This window comes from Leucoraja erinacea, chromosome 15 (assembly GCF_028641065.1).
Source record: "Leucoraja erinacea ecotype New England chromosome 15, Leri_hhj_1, whole genome shotgun sequence".
Lineage (NCBI taxonomy): Eukaryota > Metazoa > Chordata > Chondrichthyes > Rajiformes > Rajidae > Leucoraja > Leucoraja erinaceus.
The window spans coordinates 38,777,550-38,797,418 of NC_073391.1; the positions used below are offsets into that span (position 1 = coordinate 38,777,550).

At 45.7% G+C, this 19,869-nt stretch overlaps 1 protein-coding gene across 14 annotated transcripts in view; it reads left to right on the forward strand.

Annotated features, from left to right (window-relative positions):
• Nucleotides 1–19,869, forward strand: part of ank3b (ankyrin 3b) — a 287,522-nt gene that overhangs the window by 87,442 nt on the left and 180,211 nt on the right. For 13 of the 14 annotated variants that reach the window (XM_055647217.1, XM_055647218.1, XM_055647209.1 and 10 more), the window contains exons 2-3: nt 7,753–7,854; nt 11,751–11,849. In XM_055647217.1, coding sequence (XP_055503192.1) covers nt 7,753–7,854; nt 11,751–11,849 — 201 coding nt within the window. Of the gene's footprint in view, nt 1–687; nt 773–7,752; nt 7,855–11,750; nt 11,850–19,869 lie in introns of those variants that run through there. The other variant, XM_055647215.1, reaches the window with a different exon arrangement.

Below are 19,869 nucleotides of genomic sequence, written 5' to 3' on the forward strand. Positions count from 1 at the left end.
GACATAAAAACAGTTTTTACCCAAGAGTAATTGCTCTACTCAACAGCCAAAAATGTGTAGCCTCCCATTGATCTGGTATTTTGTTGGTTCACATGCTTGATCAATGGTGTTTTATCATTAATGTTTTATTATTATTAATGTGTAGTGTTTTCTGAGTCATTCGTAACTGTCACTGTATGTCATGTTGCTACTTGTGGGCGGAGCACCAAGGCAAATTCCTTGTATGTGAATACTTGGCAAATAAACTTACTTACTTACATGTGCAGGTGGGGCTAGTGTAGCTGGGACATGCTGGCCCGTGTGGGCAAGTTGGGCCGAAGGGCCTATTTCCACACTGAATCACTCTATGGCTCTATGACTTTAACTTGGGCAGCGTGCAAATTGTAAAACAGGGATCTGATAAGCGCACGCACAGAAGTAGCCACGAGGCAGCTGCTGCTGCTGCTATTCTGGTGCATCTGTATCACGTTTACACGGAGCCTGTGTGATGGGACCCTATAAATATGGTAAGCTTGGTGAGAAGTTTGGGGAAGTGATATGTGAATGTTGCGAGGGGAGTGTAGGTCAGGCTTCAGTTGCCTCTCTCCTCTGCCCACCAAGCAACTTTGCAACAAAACTAACAGCATTTTAACTCCACTACTCTGGCTGGTATTTTTAGACCCGGTGTAATGCCACAGTGAGTTTCTTAACTCTTTTACGCATTCATAATTGGATCAGCGGGTTTCATCTGGAGGAGATGGCAGTGCAGGAAGAGGCAGACTTGGACCAGCAAGTAAGTGCGCAAAGGTAAAACAGGCCGTGAGGGCTGCGACTCAGTAGTATTCAACCATATCTCAGGTTACTTTTCTATTTATGGTCAATGCGTAGGTCGGTTACTAACAGTGGCATTGCTTGGATGTGCAGCATGACTCTGAGTGAAAGATCACCTACTTAGTACACTGAGCTTGTCACGTACAGCATTGTGAGCACGGGCGATGTATGATTCACACTGCAGTCTTGGACATTGACATCAAACCTGAATTGTAATGTGTGAGGTTAGTTATAAAGTTGCACATGTTTCAACAATAAGAAGGGCTGTATTTATCTTTATGTCTGAAGAAGGGTTTTGGCCCGAAACGTTGCTTATTTCCTTCACTCCATAGATGCTGCTGTACCCGCTAAGTTTCTCCAGCACTTTTGTCTACCTTCGATTTTCCATCATCTGCAGTTCCTTCTTAAACCCTGTATTTATATAACACCATTCGTACCTTCATACTCTGGATGCACAGAGTCTCTTGCGCAGAAAAGGTGAATCGAGGACCAGAGGACATGGGTTTAAGGTGAAGGGGAATAGATTTAATAGGAATCTCAGGGGTAGCTTTTTCACACAAAGGGTGGTGGGTGTATGGAACAAGCTGCCCGAGGAGGTAGTTGTGGCTGGGACTATCACAACATTTAAGAAAACGGTTGGACAGGAACCTGGATAGGACAGAATTGGAGGGATATGGACATAATGCGGGCGGGTGGGATTGGTGTAGCTGGAACATGTTGGCCTGTGTGGGCAAATTGGGCCGAAGGGCCTCTTTCACACTTTATCACTTTATGTCTCATAGAACATTAGGCCTATCAAGTGTATGTTGATGTGCTAATACATTTGCAGTGTTGGAAATGTAGTAGCCACAGTGCCATCAGCAGATGGAGTCATAGAATCATACAGCAAGGAAAAACAGGCCCTTCGGCCCAGCTTGTCCATGCCGACCAAGATGCCCCACCAAGTCCAACCTGTCTGCATTTGGCCCATAAACCTTCTTGGGCTATAAATCTTTCCCGTTCACAAACCTGTCCCAGATTAAATGTTGTCATAGTTCCTGCCTCAACTAACCTCCTCCGGCAACTCGTTCCATAAACCCACCATCCTCTGTATGAAAAATCGTTAAATTAAAATTTAGTAAGAAAAATTAGTGTTGGAGCTGTGGCCTCAAATGTTCTTGATTATTGAGTATTTTATTGCAGAACTTGGTACAGAGTACAGTGTCGGAAGGAACTGCAGATGTTAGTTTACAGCGAAGACAGACACAAGAGGCAGGAGGAGCTCAGGCAGCATCTCTGAATGGAAGGAATGGGTGACGTTTTGGGTCGAGACCCTTCTTCAGACTGAGAGTCAGGGGAGAAGGAGTATAGTACAAGAACAAGCCCTTCGGCCCACAATGTTCATGCCTAACATTATGCCAAGATAAGCTAATCTCTTCTGCCTGCACGTGATTCTTGTTCTTCCATTCCCTGCATATCCATGTGCCTATCTAAAAGCTAATCTAATTGGGGAGAACTTCGTACAGACAGCTCCCGTAGTCAGGATCGAACCCAGGTCGCTAAAGCTGTAAGGCAGCAACTCTACCGCTGTGCCACCGTGCTGCCCTGAGAAATCTTACAGATATTTACAATATGCTTAATTACATTAAACGCTTTGCAATAACCTTTCTTGATTTCCAAATCAATAAGGTAATTCACCAAGCTTGGTTTGGGAATAAGCCTGTTTATATCTATTAAATAGTTACGTGACAATTTCAGTGACAATTCTATATTTAAGCTTGATAAGGTATTACTTTGTGAAGCCCGACTGACGACTTGAATGAGTTGCTGTGCCTTAGTGACAGAATTCTCATTTGAGAAATGAAAAGTTTCTAACTTCAGATAGGGTGGATGTGCAGAGGATGGTTCCACTTGTGGCAGAGTCAAGGACCAGAGGTCATAGCCTCAGAATTCAAGGACGTTCCTTTAGGAAGGAGACGTGGAGAAATATCTTTGGTCAGATTGTGGTGAATCTGTGGAATTCATTGCCTCTGAAGGCTGTGGAGGCCAATTCAATGGATATTTTTAAGACAGAGATAGATTCTTGATCAGTACGGGTGTCAGTGGCTAAAGGGAGAAGGCAGGAGAATGGGGTTGAGAGGAAAAGATAGCTCAGCCATGATTGAATGGCGAATGAGGCTTGATGGGCTGAATGGCTTAATTCTGCCCCTATAACTTAAAAACTTATGATAGACAGAAAAAGCTGGTGTAACTCAGCGGGTCAGACAGCATCTCTGGAGAAAAGGAACAGGTGATGTTTCGGGTCGAGATCCTTCTTCAGACTCATGACATGAGTTGGCTGTGGTATTTCTCATATAGTGACATAGACTTCACATCAATGCACGTTAACTGTAACGAGTTTGGGAACATCTTCAGGTTGTGCAAGGCTGTGTAAATGCAAGTCTTTCATTGCGATTTATTTTTGACTGATCTGAAGATTTATTCTGGAACCATTTTCAGCTCTTGTTCCGGGAATAAAAGCAAAAGGATTTGAGTATAGGAGCAGGGAGGTTCTACTGCAGTTGTACAGGGTCTTGGTGAGACCACACCTGGAGTATTGCGTACAGTTTTGGTCTCCTAATCTGAGGAAAGACATTCTTGCCATAGAGGGAGTACAGAGAAGGTTCACCAGACTGATTCCTGGGATGTCAGGACTTTCATATGAAGAAAGACTGGATAGACTCGGTTTGTACTCGCTAGAATTTAGAAGATTGAGGGGGCATCTTATAGAAACTTACAAAATTCTTAAGGGGTTGGACACGCTAGATGCAGGAAGATTGTTCCCGATGTTGGGGAAGTCCAGAACAAGGGGTCACAGCACAGTTTAAGGATAAGGAGGAAATCTTTTAGGACCGAGATGAGGAAAACGTTTTTCACACAGAGAGTGGTGAATCTGTGGAATTCTCTGCCACAGAAGGTAGTTGAGGCCAGTTCATTGGCTATATTTAAGAGGGAGTTAGATGTGGCCCTTGTGGCTAAAGGGATCAGGGGTTATGGAGAGAAGGCAGGTACAGGATACTGAGTTGGATGATCAGCCATGATCATATTGAATGGCGGTGCAGACTCGAAGGGCCGAACGGCTTACTCCTGCACCTATTTTCTATGTTTCTATGTCTATGTTTCTATGAATCAGTGTGAACACTAAGATTTGTGTTAGTTTCCCTTTGAGTGCCATGCACTGCATCTTTAGAACTCTTGTGTAACTCTTGCTTACATTAACTGCGGGGGAATCTTCGATGGATAGACACAAAAATCTGGAGGAACTCAGCGGGACAGGCAGTGTCTCTGGAGAGAAGGAATGGGTGGCGTTTCGGGTCGAGACCCTTCTTCAGGTTGAAGAAGGTTTCGACCCAAAAGGTCGCCCATTCCTTCTCTCCAGAGATGCTGCCTGTCCCGCTGAGTTACTTCAGCTTTTTGCATCTAACTTTGGTTTAAACCAGCATCTGCAGTTCTTTCATATACAAGGAATATTGGAACATCCACAATCCCTAATGAAATTCCCTTCTGTCCAGCCTTAGGTCCCTACAGCAAACTGCAGGCCCATTATAATTTTGAAGTTAATGATGACATATTTGTTTCCGAACAATTTTTTACGCAATCTGCAGTTTTGGACTTTGTTTGGACTGGCCAGAACCTTTCAACAGTTATTTAGTTTCCTGATATCCAACTGTTTGGCATTGGGTTCAGGATGCCATTTGTTGTAGTTCACCACTGGCTGCGACTCACATCCTGTTGATCTCATAACTCTGCAAGTGTTGTCCAAAAGTTAGATTTTGAACCTTGCCTACTTTTCAAGTCAACGTGAAGAATAATGTCAGAAAGAACTGCAGATGCAGGTTTACACTGACGATAGACAGAAAAGGCTGGAGTAACTCAGTGGGTCAGGCTGCACCTCTGGAGAAAAGGAATAGGTGGTCTTTTTTGGGTGGAGACCCTTCATCGGACGGACAAAGGGTCTCGACCCGTGACGTCACCTATTCATTTTCTCCAGAGATGCTGCCTGACCTGCTGAGTTAATCCAGCAGGAAGAACAATGTGCTGGGTCGGTTCTCCCTGTGACCACGTGGGTTTCCTCTGGGTGCTCCGGTTGCCTCCCAGATCCCACAGACATGCCTGAGAGTGCTCGAGGCCAAGCTTAGCTCATACCCACCTTTTGTTAATCAATAAATTAATCATCCATGCCAAGCTACTTGGTGTGGAACTAAAATGTTGACTCCACTTTGGCTGCTGAAAATTGAGGAAGGGCAGGGAAGGGCAATTTGGGGAAGTTGAAGTAGATGCACTGCGACTCTTGTCCAGAGTGGGTGAACCGAGGACCAGAAAACAGAGGTTTAAGGTGAAGGGGAAAAGATTTAATAGGAATCTGAAGGGTAACTTTTTCACACAAAGGGTGGTGGGTGTTTGGAACAAGCTGCCAGAGGAGGTAGTTGAGGCTGGGACTATGTCAATGTTTAAGAAGCAGTTAGACAGGTACATGGATCGAACAGGTTTGGAGGGATATGGACCAAAAGCAGGCAGGTGTGACTAGTGTAGCTGGGACATATTGGCTGGTGTGGGCAAGTTGGGCCGAAGGGCCTGTTTCTAAACTGTATCACGTTATGACGCAATGTCAGATTGAGAGCAGATGTACCAAACTAATGAAGGGGAAGAAAGACACAAAATGCTGGAGTAACTCAACGGGGTCATGCCGCATCTCTGGAGAACATGGACCGGTGACAATTCGGGTCAGAACCCTTTTTCAGTCTGAATCAGCATCTGCAATTCCTTGTTGGTATATAATGAATGGGAAAGGCTTGGAACTAATGAAGAGAACTCAATCATTTGGATTGTTTCAGTGGCCAACAAACAACATTTGTAAAATCCACGGGATTTGTGTGGAATGAAAATGGGCCGGAATTTGCCGTGCCACGTGGTTACAAGAGCTCGTGTGCGGTTCGGGGAATACTTGGATGGGGGGACAGATTGATTGTGCACACAGTCGTGGAAGAGGTAATGGCCCTTATTGCAGCCTTGGTGCTGAAGGGTTAAAAAAGACCTATTCTTGATGACTGCTGCATTCAGACTGTGTGGACGGAAGGATGGGGAAGTGTTTCATTACTTTAGACTCTAACTACAAAGCAGTAAACACTTGATAATAGTTGGAATCACATGATGCTTGCGTCTACAACATGTTACCTCACACTTCTGTTATTGACCAGACGACTTTAAAAAATGTTGGTTGAATGTCAATTGCTGAAGCGTTGAAATATTTTCTTTAGGTACACAAAAATGCTGGAGAAACTCAGCGGGTGCAGCAGCATCTATGAAGCGAAGGAAATAGGCAACGTTTCTGTCCGAAACCCTTCTTCAGAGTGCCTTCAGAGGTCTGAAGAAGGGTTTCAGCCCAAGACGTTGGCTATTTCCTTCGCTCCATAGATGCTGCTGCACCCGCTGAGTTTCTCCAGCTTTTTTTGTGTACCTTCGATTTTCCAGCATCTGCGATTCCTTCTTAAACAAAATATTTTCTTTATTTGAACCAACTCTCAAAGCTCAGCATTCTTCACCAATAATCCTGCTTTGCGGTCTTCACTAGTCCTGTCCAGTTGGTGCCGTTCGTACGCCTTGCAAGCTCCCGAACCACTCCTGGGATGCCGTATGTCAGTGTGCTCTCGACAGTCCCCCTGTAAAAAGTCCGTAGATGTGTGGTGGGGGAGGCCTGCTTTCGTAGTCTTCGGAGGGGGTGAAGTCGCTGCTGGGCTCTCTTGACCAGAGCTGTGGTGTTGGCCGTGGACGTCAGGTCATCAACAGAATGTATGGTCCCAAGAACTTCATGCTGCTGACCCTTTCCACATCAGCTCCGTCGATGTGCAGAGGTGCATGGTGATGTTTCCCGCCCCTCCTGAAGTCAACCACCATCTCCTTAGTTTTTCCCCACGTAAGAATGAGGTGTTGATTTGCACCAATGACAGCTCCACCTCCTCCTGTACGCCGATTCATCGTTCCACTGGGAACCCACTACTGTTGTGTAATCATTCGAAACTCGCCTCCCACTGGTGGATCAACCTGCTTTGGACTGGTGTATACAGAAGATTTTAATTTAAATGAAAGTATAAGCAATAACCTTCCTTGGTACTCGAGCCAACTTCACTCATTGGCTTTTCTCAAGCTATTTCAAAATTCACACACTCCCTGGGACTTGTATCGTGTGTTTTTGGTTTTGCTTACTTCTATCTTGATCTGTTTTCACATCAGTCATGTAACCATTTACTATGTTCCTTCCTTTCACTTGTACACAGGCACAATTCATTCTTGTGCATGTCTTTGCGTTATATTTTGAAGTTTTTCATCTCGAATACCTTCCGGTTTACTTTTAAGGCCACACCTTACTCATCCAAAATGTTAGACGCAAAATGCTAGAGTTACTCAATGGGGCGGGCAGCATCTCTGGTTAGAATGGGTGATGTTTCAAGTCGAAGAAGGGTCTCGTCCCGAAACGTCACCCATTCCTTCTATCCAGCGATGCTGCCTGCCCCGCTGAGTTACACCAGCATTTTGTGTCTATCTTCGATGTAAATCAGCATCCGCAGTTCCTTCCTGCACATTTCATCCAAAATGTTCGATGCTGTGGTGGTATCCTGAGATCTTTCAGAATCTTCATACAACTGCAGTACAGCAGTAATGCCATCACAAATGTCAGTTGCAATTCATGTATGAAATTACTGCATTATCATCATGCAGCAATTCCCTTTTTCTATGTCTTATTAATGATGGAAGTTCTGTTGAGGGTATAGAAGAGTGAACACTGGGAAGGTACAGGGCCAGTGCAAATTCTACCAAAGTAAATTTTCCTTTAACCTTTTGATTGTTGATCCAACGCAAAGTGGCTTCAGTTGATTTGCAATCACCTTTGTCTAATTGAACACTTCTTTCCCTCGTTTTAAACAGACTGACACCAATGCAAGCTACCTCCGCGCTGCCCGATCTGGAAACTTGGAAAAAGCCCTTGATTATATCAAATCCGGAGTTGACATTAACATCTGCAACCAGGTATGGGAGCTCTATTCCTTTATTTCACCTAAGATATGTTGCGTATTTTGGTTGATTCATAATCCTAGGAATATCTTTGAGCGGACTTGACTGGACTTTATCTTGCACTAAATGTTATTCACATTATTGCCTTTATCTGTGCACTGTGAATGGCTCAATTGTAATCATGTATTGTCTTTCCGCTGACTGGTTAGCACCCAACAAAAGTTTTTCCTTTGCACCTTGGTACCCGTGACAATAAACTAAATTCACGCTTATACTTTAAGAACCACATATTGCCATTTCTTCATGGAAACCCTCATAATATGCTGCTTGCAGGAGAGAGTGCAAAGCGTGGTGCGAATAATGACTGCAGGATTATTGAATAAAAACTCTGTGGCCATTCTTAGAATTAATCAAAACACAAAGAACCAAATCTTTGAGTTCTAGGCCAATCTCAAACAGCTCCTTCCACCTGTCCTGATATGTTACCTTTTGTCAGGGCTTCACTACAGACTTTAGAAATACAGCGTTGAAACAGGCCCTTCAGCCCAGCAAGTCTGCGCCCCCCAGCAATCACCCCGTATACAAGCACTATCCTGCACAATTGACAATTAATCTACAAACATTTTGTGGGAGTGCGGGAGGAAACCGGAGGTCACGGAGAAAACCCACGCAGGTCACGGGGACAGGAACAGAGTCTATCAAAGTCAGTGGCAGAGACCCGGGTTTGATCCTGACTGCGGGTGCTGTCTGTACTGAGTTTGTACGTTCTCCCCGTAACCTGCGTGGGTTTTCTCCGAGACCCCCGAGTGCCTCTCGCACTCCAAAGACGTACAGGTTTGTAGGTTAATTGGCTGGGTATAAATGTAGATTTTCCCTAGTGAGTGTAGGATAGTGTAAGTGTTCGGGGATCGCTGGTTGGCGTGAACTCGGTGGGCCGAATGGTCTGTTTCCGCGTTGTATCTCTAAACTAAACTAAACTGAACAAAACTAAAAGAGCTTTCCGACTGGAAGCGACTGGTCCTGCCCCTGAACTAGACTGGACTGCCGTCATCTCCATCCCATTGTCTTTTTAGCCTTGCATGAGGTCCTGTCATTTACATAGAAACATAGAAAATGGCTGCAGGAGGAGGCCATTCGGCCCTTCGAGCCAGCACCGCCATTCATTGCGATCATGGCTGATCGTCCCCAATCAATGTCTGTGCCTGCCTTCTCCCCATATCCCTTGATTGCACTAGCCCCTAGAGCTCTATCTAACTCTCTCTTAAATCCATCCAGTGATTTGGCCCCCACTGCCCTCTGTGGCAGGGAATTCCACAAATTCACAACTCTATGGGTGAAATTTTTTTTTCTCACCTCAGTCTTAAATGGCCTCCCCTTTATTCTAAGACTGAGGCCCCTGGTTCTGAACTCGCCCAACGTTGGGAACATTTTTCCTGCATCTAGCTTGTCCAGTCCTTTTATAATTTTATGGCGTTAGAGAAACTTCCATGATGATCGGAAGCATGTGTTCATTTACCAATAGTACTGGGTTACTCCTGGTGATATTCATTTCACAACAGTGAGGCTGAAGAGATATTAAGTTCCGTGGAATCGTTACAATTATTTCAAATGTCACGTACGTTGAGCAGGATGTCCTCTTTGCGGATGGGGCAGTGATTCCCCAGCTCCACTGGGCTTCCCTGCTGTGCCCTACAAAATATTACGATTCTAGTCCCTTCGGCCCACCGAATCCACACCGACTAGCGATCCCCACTCATTAACACAACCCGATGCACACTAGGGACGGTTTTACATTTATATCAAGGCAATTAACCTGCAAGGCTGTAGGTCTGTAGAGTGTGGGAGGAAACCAAAGATATCTGAGAAAACCCACGCGATCGTGCAAACTCCATACAGACAGCACTCGTAGTTGGGATCGCACCCGGGTCTCTGGCGCTGCAAGCGCTGTAAAGGACCCGTCCCACTTTCCCCAGTCCTCTGCCGAGTTGAAAGGACCTTAAAAAAAAATCAAAATGTTTGTGATCTACGAACATCTCCTGCCAACTATCTTTTTACTTGTGGACTTTTTTGTCATGCTGGAAAAAACGTACTTAAGTCCGAACTTACCTGATGCCCCGAGTACCTACGGCTGGCATAACGAGCCGCTATGATATACCTACGGACTCCTACTGGCTCGCTACGGACATTCTCCAAGTTTGAATCAAGGGGAAAACTCGGGAGAATTTTTGAGTAACTCGGGAAAGTGGGACAAGCCCTTAAGGCAGCAACCTGTTGATAAAATTGGTTTGAAAAAGTTGAGAACAATTTAAGCAAGAAAGATCACTTCATTGAGTTTCCCGCTTGGTGATCATATGATACGATAGAACTTGATTTATCCCAGGAGGGAAATTAATCTGCCAACAGCCATAAAAACACAAAACACATGACACATGAAATTAAAGTGCCGAGTGGAAAGGATTGGGGATGTGCAAAGATTGGGGCGGGGAGGAGGGAAGTCTGCCACATGACAGAAGGGGGAGGAGTTGTACAGTTTGATAGCCACAGGGAAGAAGGATCTCCTGAGGTGTCCTGTCCTGCATCTTGTTGGAACCAGTCTGTTGCTGAAGGTGCTCCTCAGGTTGACCAGTGTAGACCATGGACGGGGTGAGCTGTGTTGTCCAGGATGCTCCGCAGTTTGAGGACCATGTAAAGTGTTTGCAGGCCGCAAGATCTGCAGGTCCTCCTGGAGCGGCCATTTCAAGGGCGGCTCTTTTTTGAGGTCCAAGTGCGGAGGTTTTTGACAAGCAAGGCTGAACGGCGACGGGCTCTGTTGTACAATTGGGAAGGCCAAAGTCGAGACGAACGCTGGTGACGAGAGATCTCTATAGTCAAGGATCCAGGTGAGTGTTTCTGTGCCACAAGGAAGGCTCCAGGGTGGCTGTTGTGAGGACCTTCCTGGTGCAAAGTCCATGGTAGTCACTGAATGTGTAGAGACATTCTGAACGAGGTGAGGACGAGCAGCCTGAAGCACTGGTCCACATTGCTAATTATGACATGGGTAAGGAGAGAGATTGTACCCTGCAAAGGAAATTTGGGTAAGAAGGAACTGCAAGTGTTGGTCTAAACCGAAGAAAGACTCAAACAGCTGGAGTAATTCAGCGGGGCAGGTAGCATCTTTGGAGAGAAGGAACGGGCAACGTTTCAGGTCGAGATCCTCCTTCAGACTTTGGGTGGTGGGTAAAAACTTGGAAAGCATGAGCTTGAGGGTGATAATGTCAGGATTACATCCTGTGCTTCAGAGTTGTGAGTTTGGAAATTGAAAGACAGGGCAGCCAAAGATCTGGCGCAGGGGGCAGGACTTCAGATATTATGGTTAATTAAATCTCTTGTAATGCAGAGGTGACCTGCACATGAAGGATGGGTTCTATGTAAACTGGAGGTTGAACGAGGGCGGAACGGCAGAGGTCTAGTCCCTGTGACCTGCGTCGGTTTTCACCGGGGTCTCCACTTTCCTCCCACACTCCAAAGACAGACGGGTTTGTAGGTTACTTGGCTTGGTACAACTGTCCCTAGTGTGTGTGGGATAGTGTTAGTGAGCGGGAATCGCTGGTCGGTGCAGACTTGGTGGGCCGACTGTATCGCTAAACTGAACTAAATATTCTAGCTGATAGGTTTGCCAGTGCTACTCATGGTGGTTTCAATTGTGACGTTACGGGGTAGGGGGGTGAAGGGAGAGAAAAAAGCCCATGCAGTAAATGGAGCAGGCATGTCTCGTGAATGAATTAAATTCTAAATTCAACCTAAACTAACTGCTCTTTGATTATTTTGCTATGTGCTACAATAAAGGGGAATATAGAGTACCCTGATGTTCCTATAAAGTGATTTCTGCCACCCCTGATATCACCACCACCCTTCTCCTTGTTCTTTTTCAGAATGGGTTGAACGCTCTACACCTCGCTTCGAAGGAAGGTCACATCGGGATTGTTTCCGAACTGATCCAGCTAGGTGCTAACGTGGATGCAGCAACCAAGGTAAGAATGCGACTCAGTCCTTTGATCAGTAATATTGTTCACAGTAGATAGACACAAAATGCTGCAGTAACTCAGCGGACCAGGCGGCATCTCTGGAGAGGAATGGGTCACGTCTCGACCCAAAACGCCACCCGTTCCTTCTCTCCACCTGTCCCGCTGAGTTACTCCAGCATTTTGTGTCTTATCTTCGCTTTAAAACAACATCTGCAGTTCCTTCCTGCACATATCGGTCACCGTGGCGTGAAAGAACAGGCTTGCATCTATAATTCATGGTGTTGTTAGTCAGGTTATTTCCCCGTTACTGGGAAAATAGAAGGGCGATGTGGACCTCTCTTCAGCATTTTGAGATGACCTTGCGGGCAGCAGTTCCACATCTTTGACCTGCTCTCTCATTCGTTCTTATGTTTAATGCTTTTATATTTTATAAAAAACAACAGAAAATGGAGTTCTATGAATAAATGAAAAAAATCATGCGAGTATTATCAATTCTGAATGAAGATGAGTGGAGTTCTTTCATAAAGTGGACATTCCCTGTTCGAATCACGTCCAAAGAAAAAAAATAATATGCAACCCTTGAGTGATACAAGCAAAAATTAAAAATAGGTTCTTTAGACTTTAGAGATACAGCGCAGAAACAGGCTCTTCGGCCCATCGAGTCCGTGCTGACTGGCGATCTCCCCGTACACTCCCCGTATCCTGCACACTAGGGACAATTTGCAATTTTGCCAAAGCCAATTAACCTTCAAACCTGTTCGTCTTTGGAATTTGGGAGGAAACTGGAGCACCCGGAGAAAACCCACGTGGTCACAGGGAGAACGTACAAGACTCCTGTCATGACCTTAAAGGGAGAATTCAATAAATAGGCGGTAAATAAATATTTACACGGCTGCAGAGAAGGGATCAAGACGTGCAGGTAGGATTTGGATGGAGAAATTGAGATGAGGTTTAATCCAAACAAGAGTGAGGAGTTGCACTTTGAGAGGTCAAATGCAGGGGGAAATATGCAATTCATAGCAAGAAAATAGCAAACATACAGAATAGTGAAAGGCTTGGATAGAGTGAATGTGGAGAAGATGTTTCCACTAGTGGGAGAGTCTAGGACTAGAGGTCATAGCCTTAGAATTAAAGGACGTTCTTTTAGGAAGGAGGGGAAATTTCTTTCGTCAGAGGATGGTGAATCTGTGGAATTATTTGTCACAGAAGGGTGTGGAGGTCAAGTCAGTGGATATTTTTAAGGCAGGGAGAGATAGATTCTTGATTAGTGTGGGGTGTCAGAGGTTATGGGGAGAAAATCAGGAGAATGGGGATAGGAGGGAGAGATAGATCAGCCATGATTGAATGGCGGAGTAGACTTGATGTGCCAAATTCTACTCCTATCACCTTATGACCTTATGCAACATTACCTGCAAGGAGAGGTTGGACAAACTTGGACTGTTTTCTCTGGAGCATCGAACGTTGAGGGGAGAACTGATAGAAGTATATAAAATGATGGGAGGCAGAGTTAGGGTGGACATTCAGAACCTTTATCCCAAGGTGGAAATGTTAAATATTGGAGCGCACAATGTTATGGTCAGAGGGGGGGGGGGGGGGGGGGGGGGGGGGGGGGGGGGGGGGGTGGGGCATGTGTTTTACACTGGGGTTCTTGGGGCATGTGTTTTTCTTGGTTTCTTGGTCCACCAAAATATTCCAAATGGAATTTAAACTGGAGATGGTACCTCATGGTGGTACCCCATCTCCCCCCTTCCCCACACCTCTCTCCCCCTCCCCCTCTCTCCTCCCCCCCCCCCCCCTCTCTCCTCCCCCTCTCCATCTCCCTCTCCTCACCCCCTCTCCCTCTCCTCCCTCTCCTCTTCCCACCCCCCATCCCTCTCTCCCTCTCCCCCCCCCGCCCCCTTCCCTCTCCACCCACCCCACACCCCTTCCCTCTCTCCCTCCGCCCCCTTCACTTAGAGTGGTGGGTGCCTGGAACACACTGCCATGTGAATTGGCTGAGGCAGATTAAGAGGCGGTTAAGAGGCTTTGAGATAAGCAATTGGATATGCAGTGAATGGAGGGATATGGATCACATGCAGGCATCATGTTTGGCACAAACACTAAGATCAGTGGGGACTGTTCCTGTGCTGTATTGTCCAGTTCTGTGTATGTCTTTATAGTATGGTGCAGTAGGGATATGGTTTGAGCAGGATAACATGCAGTGGAAAATGGGAGCAAGAAGTCCAAAGTGAGACAGTATGTACAAATAATGGCCATAAACTTCCTAAAGTGCTGATGTGGAGGCGTCTACCAAATAATGACACCTGGAGTTATTAAGGCAGCACTTAACAATAATAAAGAATGGATCGACTGGGCTTGTATTCACTGGAGTTTTGAAGGATGAGAGAGGAAATTATAGAAACATATACATTTCTTAAGGTTACACAGAAAAGCTGGAGAAACTCAGCGGGTGCAGCAGCATCTATGGAGCGAAGGAAATAGGCAACGAAACCCTTCTTCAGACTCCTACATTTCTTAAGGGATTGGAAAGGCTAGATACAGGAAAAATGTTCCCGATTTTGGGGCAAGTCCAGAACCAGGGGTTACAGTTTAAGAATAAAGGGTGAGCCATTTACGTCTGAGATGAGGAAAAACGTTTTCACCCAGAGAGTTGTGAATCTGTGGAATTCTCTGCCACAGAAGGCAGTGGAGGCCAATTCACTGCGTGTATTCAAGAGAGAGTTAGATACAGCTCTTAAGGCTAACGGAATCAAGGGATATAGGGGAAAAGCAGGAACGAGGTACTGATTTTGGATGATAAGCCGTGATCATGTTGAATGGCTTGAAGGGCCAGATGGCCTACTCCCTCACCTATTTTCTATGTTCTGTGTTTCTATTCAAGATTCAAGAGAGTTTATTGTCACGTGTCAGGACAATGAAATTCTTGCTTTGCTTCAGCACAACGGAACATAGTAGGCATGACTACAGAACAGATCAGTGTGTCCATATACCATGATATAAATATATATACACATGAATAAATAAACTGATAAAGTGCAAATAAACAGATAATGGGTTATTAATGCTCAGAGTTTTGTCCGAGCCGAGTTTAATTTCCTGATGGCTGTGGGAAAGTAGCTATTCCTGAACCTGGTCTTGCAGTCTTCAGGCTAGGATGGTGTGGGTCCTTGATGATACTGCCAGCCTTTTTGAGGCAGCGACTGCGATAGATCCCCTCGATGGTAGGGAGGTCAGAGGCGATGATGGAGCCAACACAAGGGGTGCTGAGTGTGTAGGAAGGGTGTACAGATGCTGGTTTAAACCGAAGATAGACACAAAAAGCTGGAGTAACTCAGCGGGACAGGCAGCTTTTCTGGAGAGAAGAAATCGGTGACCTTTCGGGTCAAGACCCTTCTTCACACTGGTTAGGGACAAGGGAAACGAGAGATATAGACGATGATGTGGGGAGATAAAGAACAATGAATAAAAGATTTGCAAAAAAGTAACGTTGATAATGGAAGCAGGCATTCTTAGCTGTTTGTAGGGTGACAACGAGAAGCTAGTGCGACTTGGGTGGGGGAGGGATAGAGAGAGAGGGAATGCCGGGGCTACCTGAAGTGAGAGAAATCAATATTCATACCAAGCAAAATATGAGATGCTGTTCGCCTAATTTGCATTTAGCTTCACTCTGACAATGGAGAAGACCTAGGACCATCGAGAGCATCCTTACCAACTGCATCACAGTATGGTATGGCAACTGCTCTGTCTCCGACTGGAAGGCATTGCAGAGGGTGGTGAAAATTGCCCAACGCATCATAGGTTCCACGCTCCCCTCCATTGAGTCTGTCCAAAGCAAGCGCTGTCTGCGGAGGGCGCTCAGCATCGCCAAGGACTGCTCTCACCCCAACCATGGACTGTTTACCCTCCTACCATCCGGGAGGCGCTACAGGTTTCTCCGTTGCCGAACCAGCAGGTCGAGGAACAGCTTCTTCCCGGCGGCTGTCACTGAGTAAACAACGTACCTCGGTGACTCCCCTCCCCCCCCCCCCCCCCATACCCAAGACACTTATTATTATTTATTCAAATCGTTTGCTATGTCGCTCTTCAAGGGAGATGCTAAATGCATTTCGTTGTCTCTGTACTGTACACTGACAATGACAATTAAAATTGAATCTGAATCTGAATCTGAATCTGAGGACAGAAAAGTCTGTGTGAGAATGGGAAGGAGAATTAAAGTGTTTAGCAACTGGGAGATCAGGTAGGTTCAGGCAGGCTGAGCTAAGGTGTTCGGTGGAACGATCCTCCAGTGTAAGTGCTGAGGCTGTCGTTGCCATACTTTCTGGGTACCCCTCCCTTTCTCTGGCCTCTTGCGCTGAGACAATACGAGGCTGTATTGTTTTTATGGTCAAGCAAAGCGACTCCTGCGTCATCTTTTGAGTTGTCTCTTCCCAACCCGACACCAGAATGTGTCATTGATCGTTTTGTGAAAGCACAAAGTCTCAAGTTTCATCAGTTTTGAAAACCAACTTTGTATTCACTGGGATATGTTTTCCAAAATGCAGTTACATTATTGTGTGAGTCATCAAACAGGCTGTACATCTGGTCAGCTGCAAGGCAGGAAGGCAGCCTGCTAAACACACCATGTATATGGGAGTGCAAGAGTTCACTTATTGAAAAGAAAAATCATTGCCAGTTATGACGGAAACAGCCTCTTGTATCCCGTGCATTATCACCGTACTCTCTGTGGTACTTCTATAGTTTAGTTCAGGGATACAGCGCAGAAACAGGCCCTTCAGGCGGCGAGTCCGTGCCGACCAGCGATCCCCGCACGCCAACGATATCCTACACACACACACACACACACTGGGGATCATTTACAATTTTACCGATTTGTAATTGCAGTTGGCCTACAAACTTGTACGTCTTTAGAGTGTGGGAGGAAACCGGAGCACCCGGAGAAAACCCACGCAGGTCACAGGGAAGACATACAAACTCCGTACAGGCAGCACTCATGGTCAGGATTGAACCGGGGTCTCTGGCGCTGTAAGGCAGCAACTCCGCGCTCTTCTCATTTGCTCCTTTATTCACCTCGCCTTTTTCTTCACTCATTATCCTCACCAATTTTCACCCTTTAAACCTGCGATTTCCCTTTCACTGTTCTACTTTCCGTCCTCTTTTGTTTTATGTGTTGCACGGGACAATAATATTGTGCCATTAAAAAGGGGATGCAGCCGAGAGTTTAAAAGTAGAGCACGCAACTGAAAACATAAGTCAAAGCCAGTGCCTTTTGATCTGGTGGCGACTTTTCGCTTCCTCTCATTTTACTGCTACATATTTTTTACCCCTTGCTTCTAATTCATTGGGTTAAATTTCGCAACTGCATCATGCCCTGCCAATGTGAAAAAAAATCTTGGAGCAATTTCACATTGTATCAAAACAGAGAAAACACCCTTAAAATAAAATTCATTAATCCAGAGAGGATTTATTGCAGGGAATAATTACACGGTGATGCAGTGGTGGAGTTGCTGCCTTACAGCGTCTGAGATCGGGGTTCGATCCTGACTACAGGCGCTGTCGGTACGGAGTTTGTGCCTGGGTTTTCTCCGGGATCTCCGGATTCCTCCCACACTCTTAAGACGTACAGGTTTGTAGGTTAATTGGCATCGGTAAAATTGTCAATTGTCCCTGGTGTGTAGGACAGTGTTAGCGTACGGGGATCGCTGGTCGGCGCTGCCGAAGGGCCTGCTTCTCTAAACTAAACTCAATTAAAATCAACGCTGAGTGAAAGAAGCAGATGGTAAAAGGGGTGATCATAAGCATGGTCAAAATTACGTGATGAGCGTGTGGATAGGGCCAGGGTCTATGGCAGCCTGTGGTTCACTGCCAGTGCAGAAGAGACAGGAGTTGAAGGAATGGACTTTGTAAAAAAAGGGATGTGTCTTTTGACACCGGAGTAACATGTGAACAAATGAAAGGTGATGGTTTGGGGTACAAGGTGCCAACGGACACTGGTCAGCACAGGAGCAATGGCTAGGCTGAAAGGAAATGATGTGGGAATATGAAGAGCACAATATTGGACGAGATGGAGTTTTGGAAAGAGAGGAGAATACAAGGGAAGCTGTGGAATCATCTCTCACGCACGTGGGAAAAACATGATGTCAGTTTTTGGCAGCGGATGGGATGTTGTTGGGGGTGGAGGCTGCTGATGTTATTAAGCTCCACTGAGTATTGTGATGGAGAGGATACAACGTTGGAATTTGGATCAGGACTCACTTGGGAACCAAAACAGCCAATCTGGTAAGATCTGAGACAGTGCTCACGGTCTGGTTGGAGTCGAAGATATGAAGCATATCAAACAATGTCAGAGACACACAACATGTTTCCTTTCTAATTTGTTTAAATGGGAGTTTGTGACTTAGTTTAGTTTAGATTAGTTTACTTTGAAGATAAGTGTGGAAACAGGCCCTTCGGCCCACCGAGTCCATGCCAACCAACAATCACACATATACTAGTTGTACCTTGCACACTAGGGACAATTTACAGAAGCCAATTAACCCACAAACCTGCACGTCTTTCGAATGTGGGAGGAAACCGGAGCACTTGGAGAAAACAACACGCGGTCACGGGGAGAAAGTACAAACTCCGTACAGACAGCACCCGTTGTCAGGATCAAACTAGGGGTCTCTGGTGCTGTAAGGCAGCAACTGCAGCAGCAACATTGTGCCCCCCCCCCCCCCCAATTTTATTGACAGATGGTGGCATATTATGAGGAGAACAAGAATGACACCATGATCACCATGCGATCTAGATAGCGTGAACAGTTGCATAATGAGAAGCATGGAGAAGCCATTTTAATAGATGGTAGGACACAAAGTGTTGTCTCCGTTCCTTATCTTGACGATAGACTTTGAGGCAACATAATGTGCGGGGATCGCTGGTCGGCACGGACCCGGTGGGCTGAAGGGCCTGTTTCCACGCTGTATCTCTAAATTAAAGCGAAACTAAAATCTTTTTTGAAGCTCATCTGAGTCCCTTCACCAATTTGCATCATTCCATCATTGACGTGCCTTCAGCTACCAAATCCATGAAATCTGGAACTCCCTCCCTGTACATCACTATGTCATCTAATGAAACCTATCACCCAGGCCAAGGTTTTGGTCACCTGCTAAATTGACTCTGTGGATGTGGATATGATGTCAAATCATATCCATTAACACAATCATGAGGTGATTTCTAGAATCACAATTCAGGCGGCACGGTGGCACAGCGGTAGAGTTGCTGCCTCACAGCGCCAGAGAGCTGAGTTCGATCCTGACTGCTGGGTGCCGTCTGTACGGAGCTTGTACGTTCTCCCCATGACTGCGTGGATTTTCTTCGGGTGCTCCGGTTTCCTCCCACACTCCAAAGACGTACAGGTTTGTAGGTTAATTGTCAATGGTAAAGATTGTAAATTGTCTCAAGTGCGTAGGAAAGTGCTAGCATACGGGGATCACTGGTTGGCATGGAGTCGATGGGCAGAAGGGCCTGTTTCCATGCTGTATCTCTAAAAAATAATTAATAATATTAAACCATCAACACATCTGTGCAGCAGTTCCTTGTAATAGATAAAACTCTCAGGGCTAAAGGAATCAAGGGATACGGGGAGAAAGCAGGAATGATTTTGGATGATCAGCCATGATCATATTGAATGGTGGTGCTGGCTCGAAGGGCCGAATGGCCTTCCCCTGCACCTATTTTCTATGCTTCTGTTTCTTAATGAGATCAATGCTTCCTGAGATTTGTGTTCCCTTCATCAAATTCTCCAGGGTAGATATGAGGAAATGATTCAGTCAAGAACGTAGGGACGTAATCTTAAAATTAGTTAGGCATTCACGGTTGAAAACAGGAACTATTTGCACGACTAATTTGAAACATCCTGCTCTCTGCTTGTGGATACTAGCTCAGGACCGCTTCATGTCAAGAGACTGCAGCACAGAAATGGGCCATTGAGCTGGTTCATTCTCTTACTTATGTCCCATGTGGAACTCCTCTCATCCTCGTCATCTAA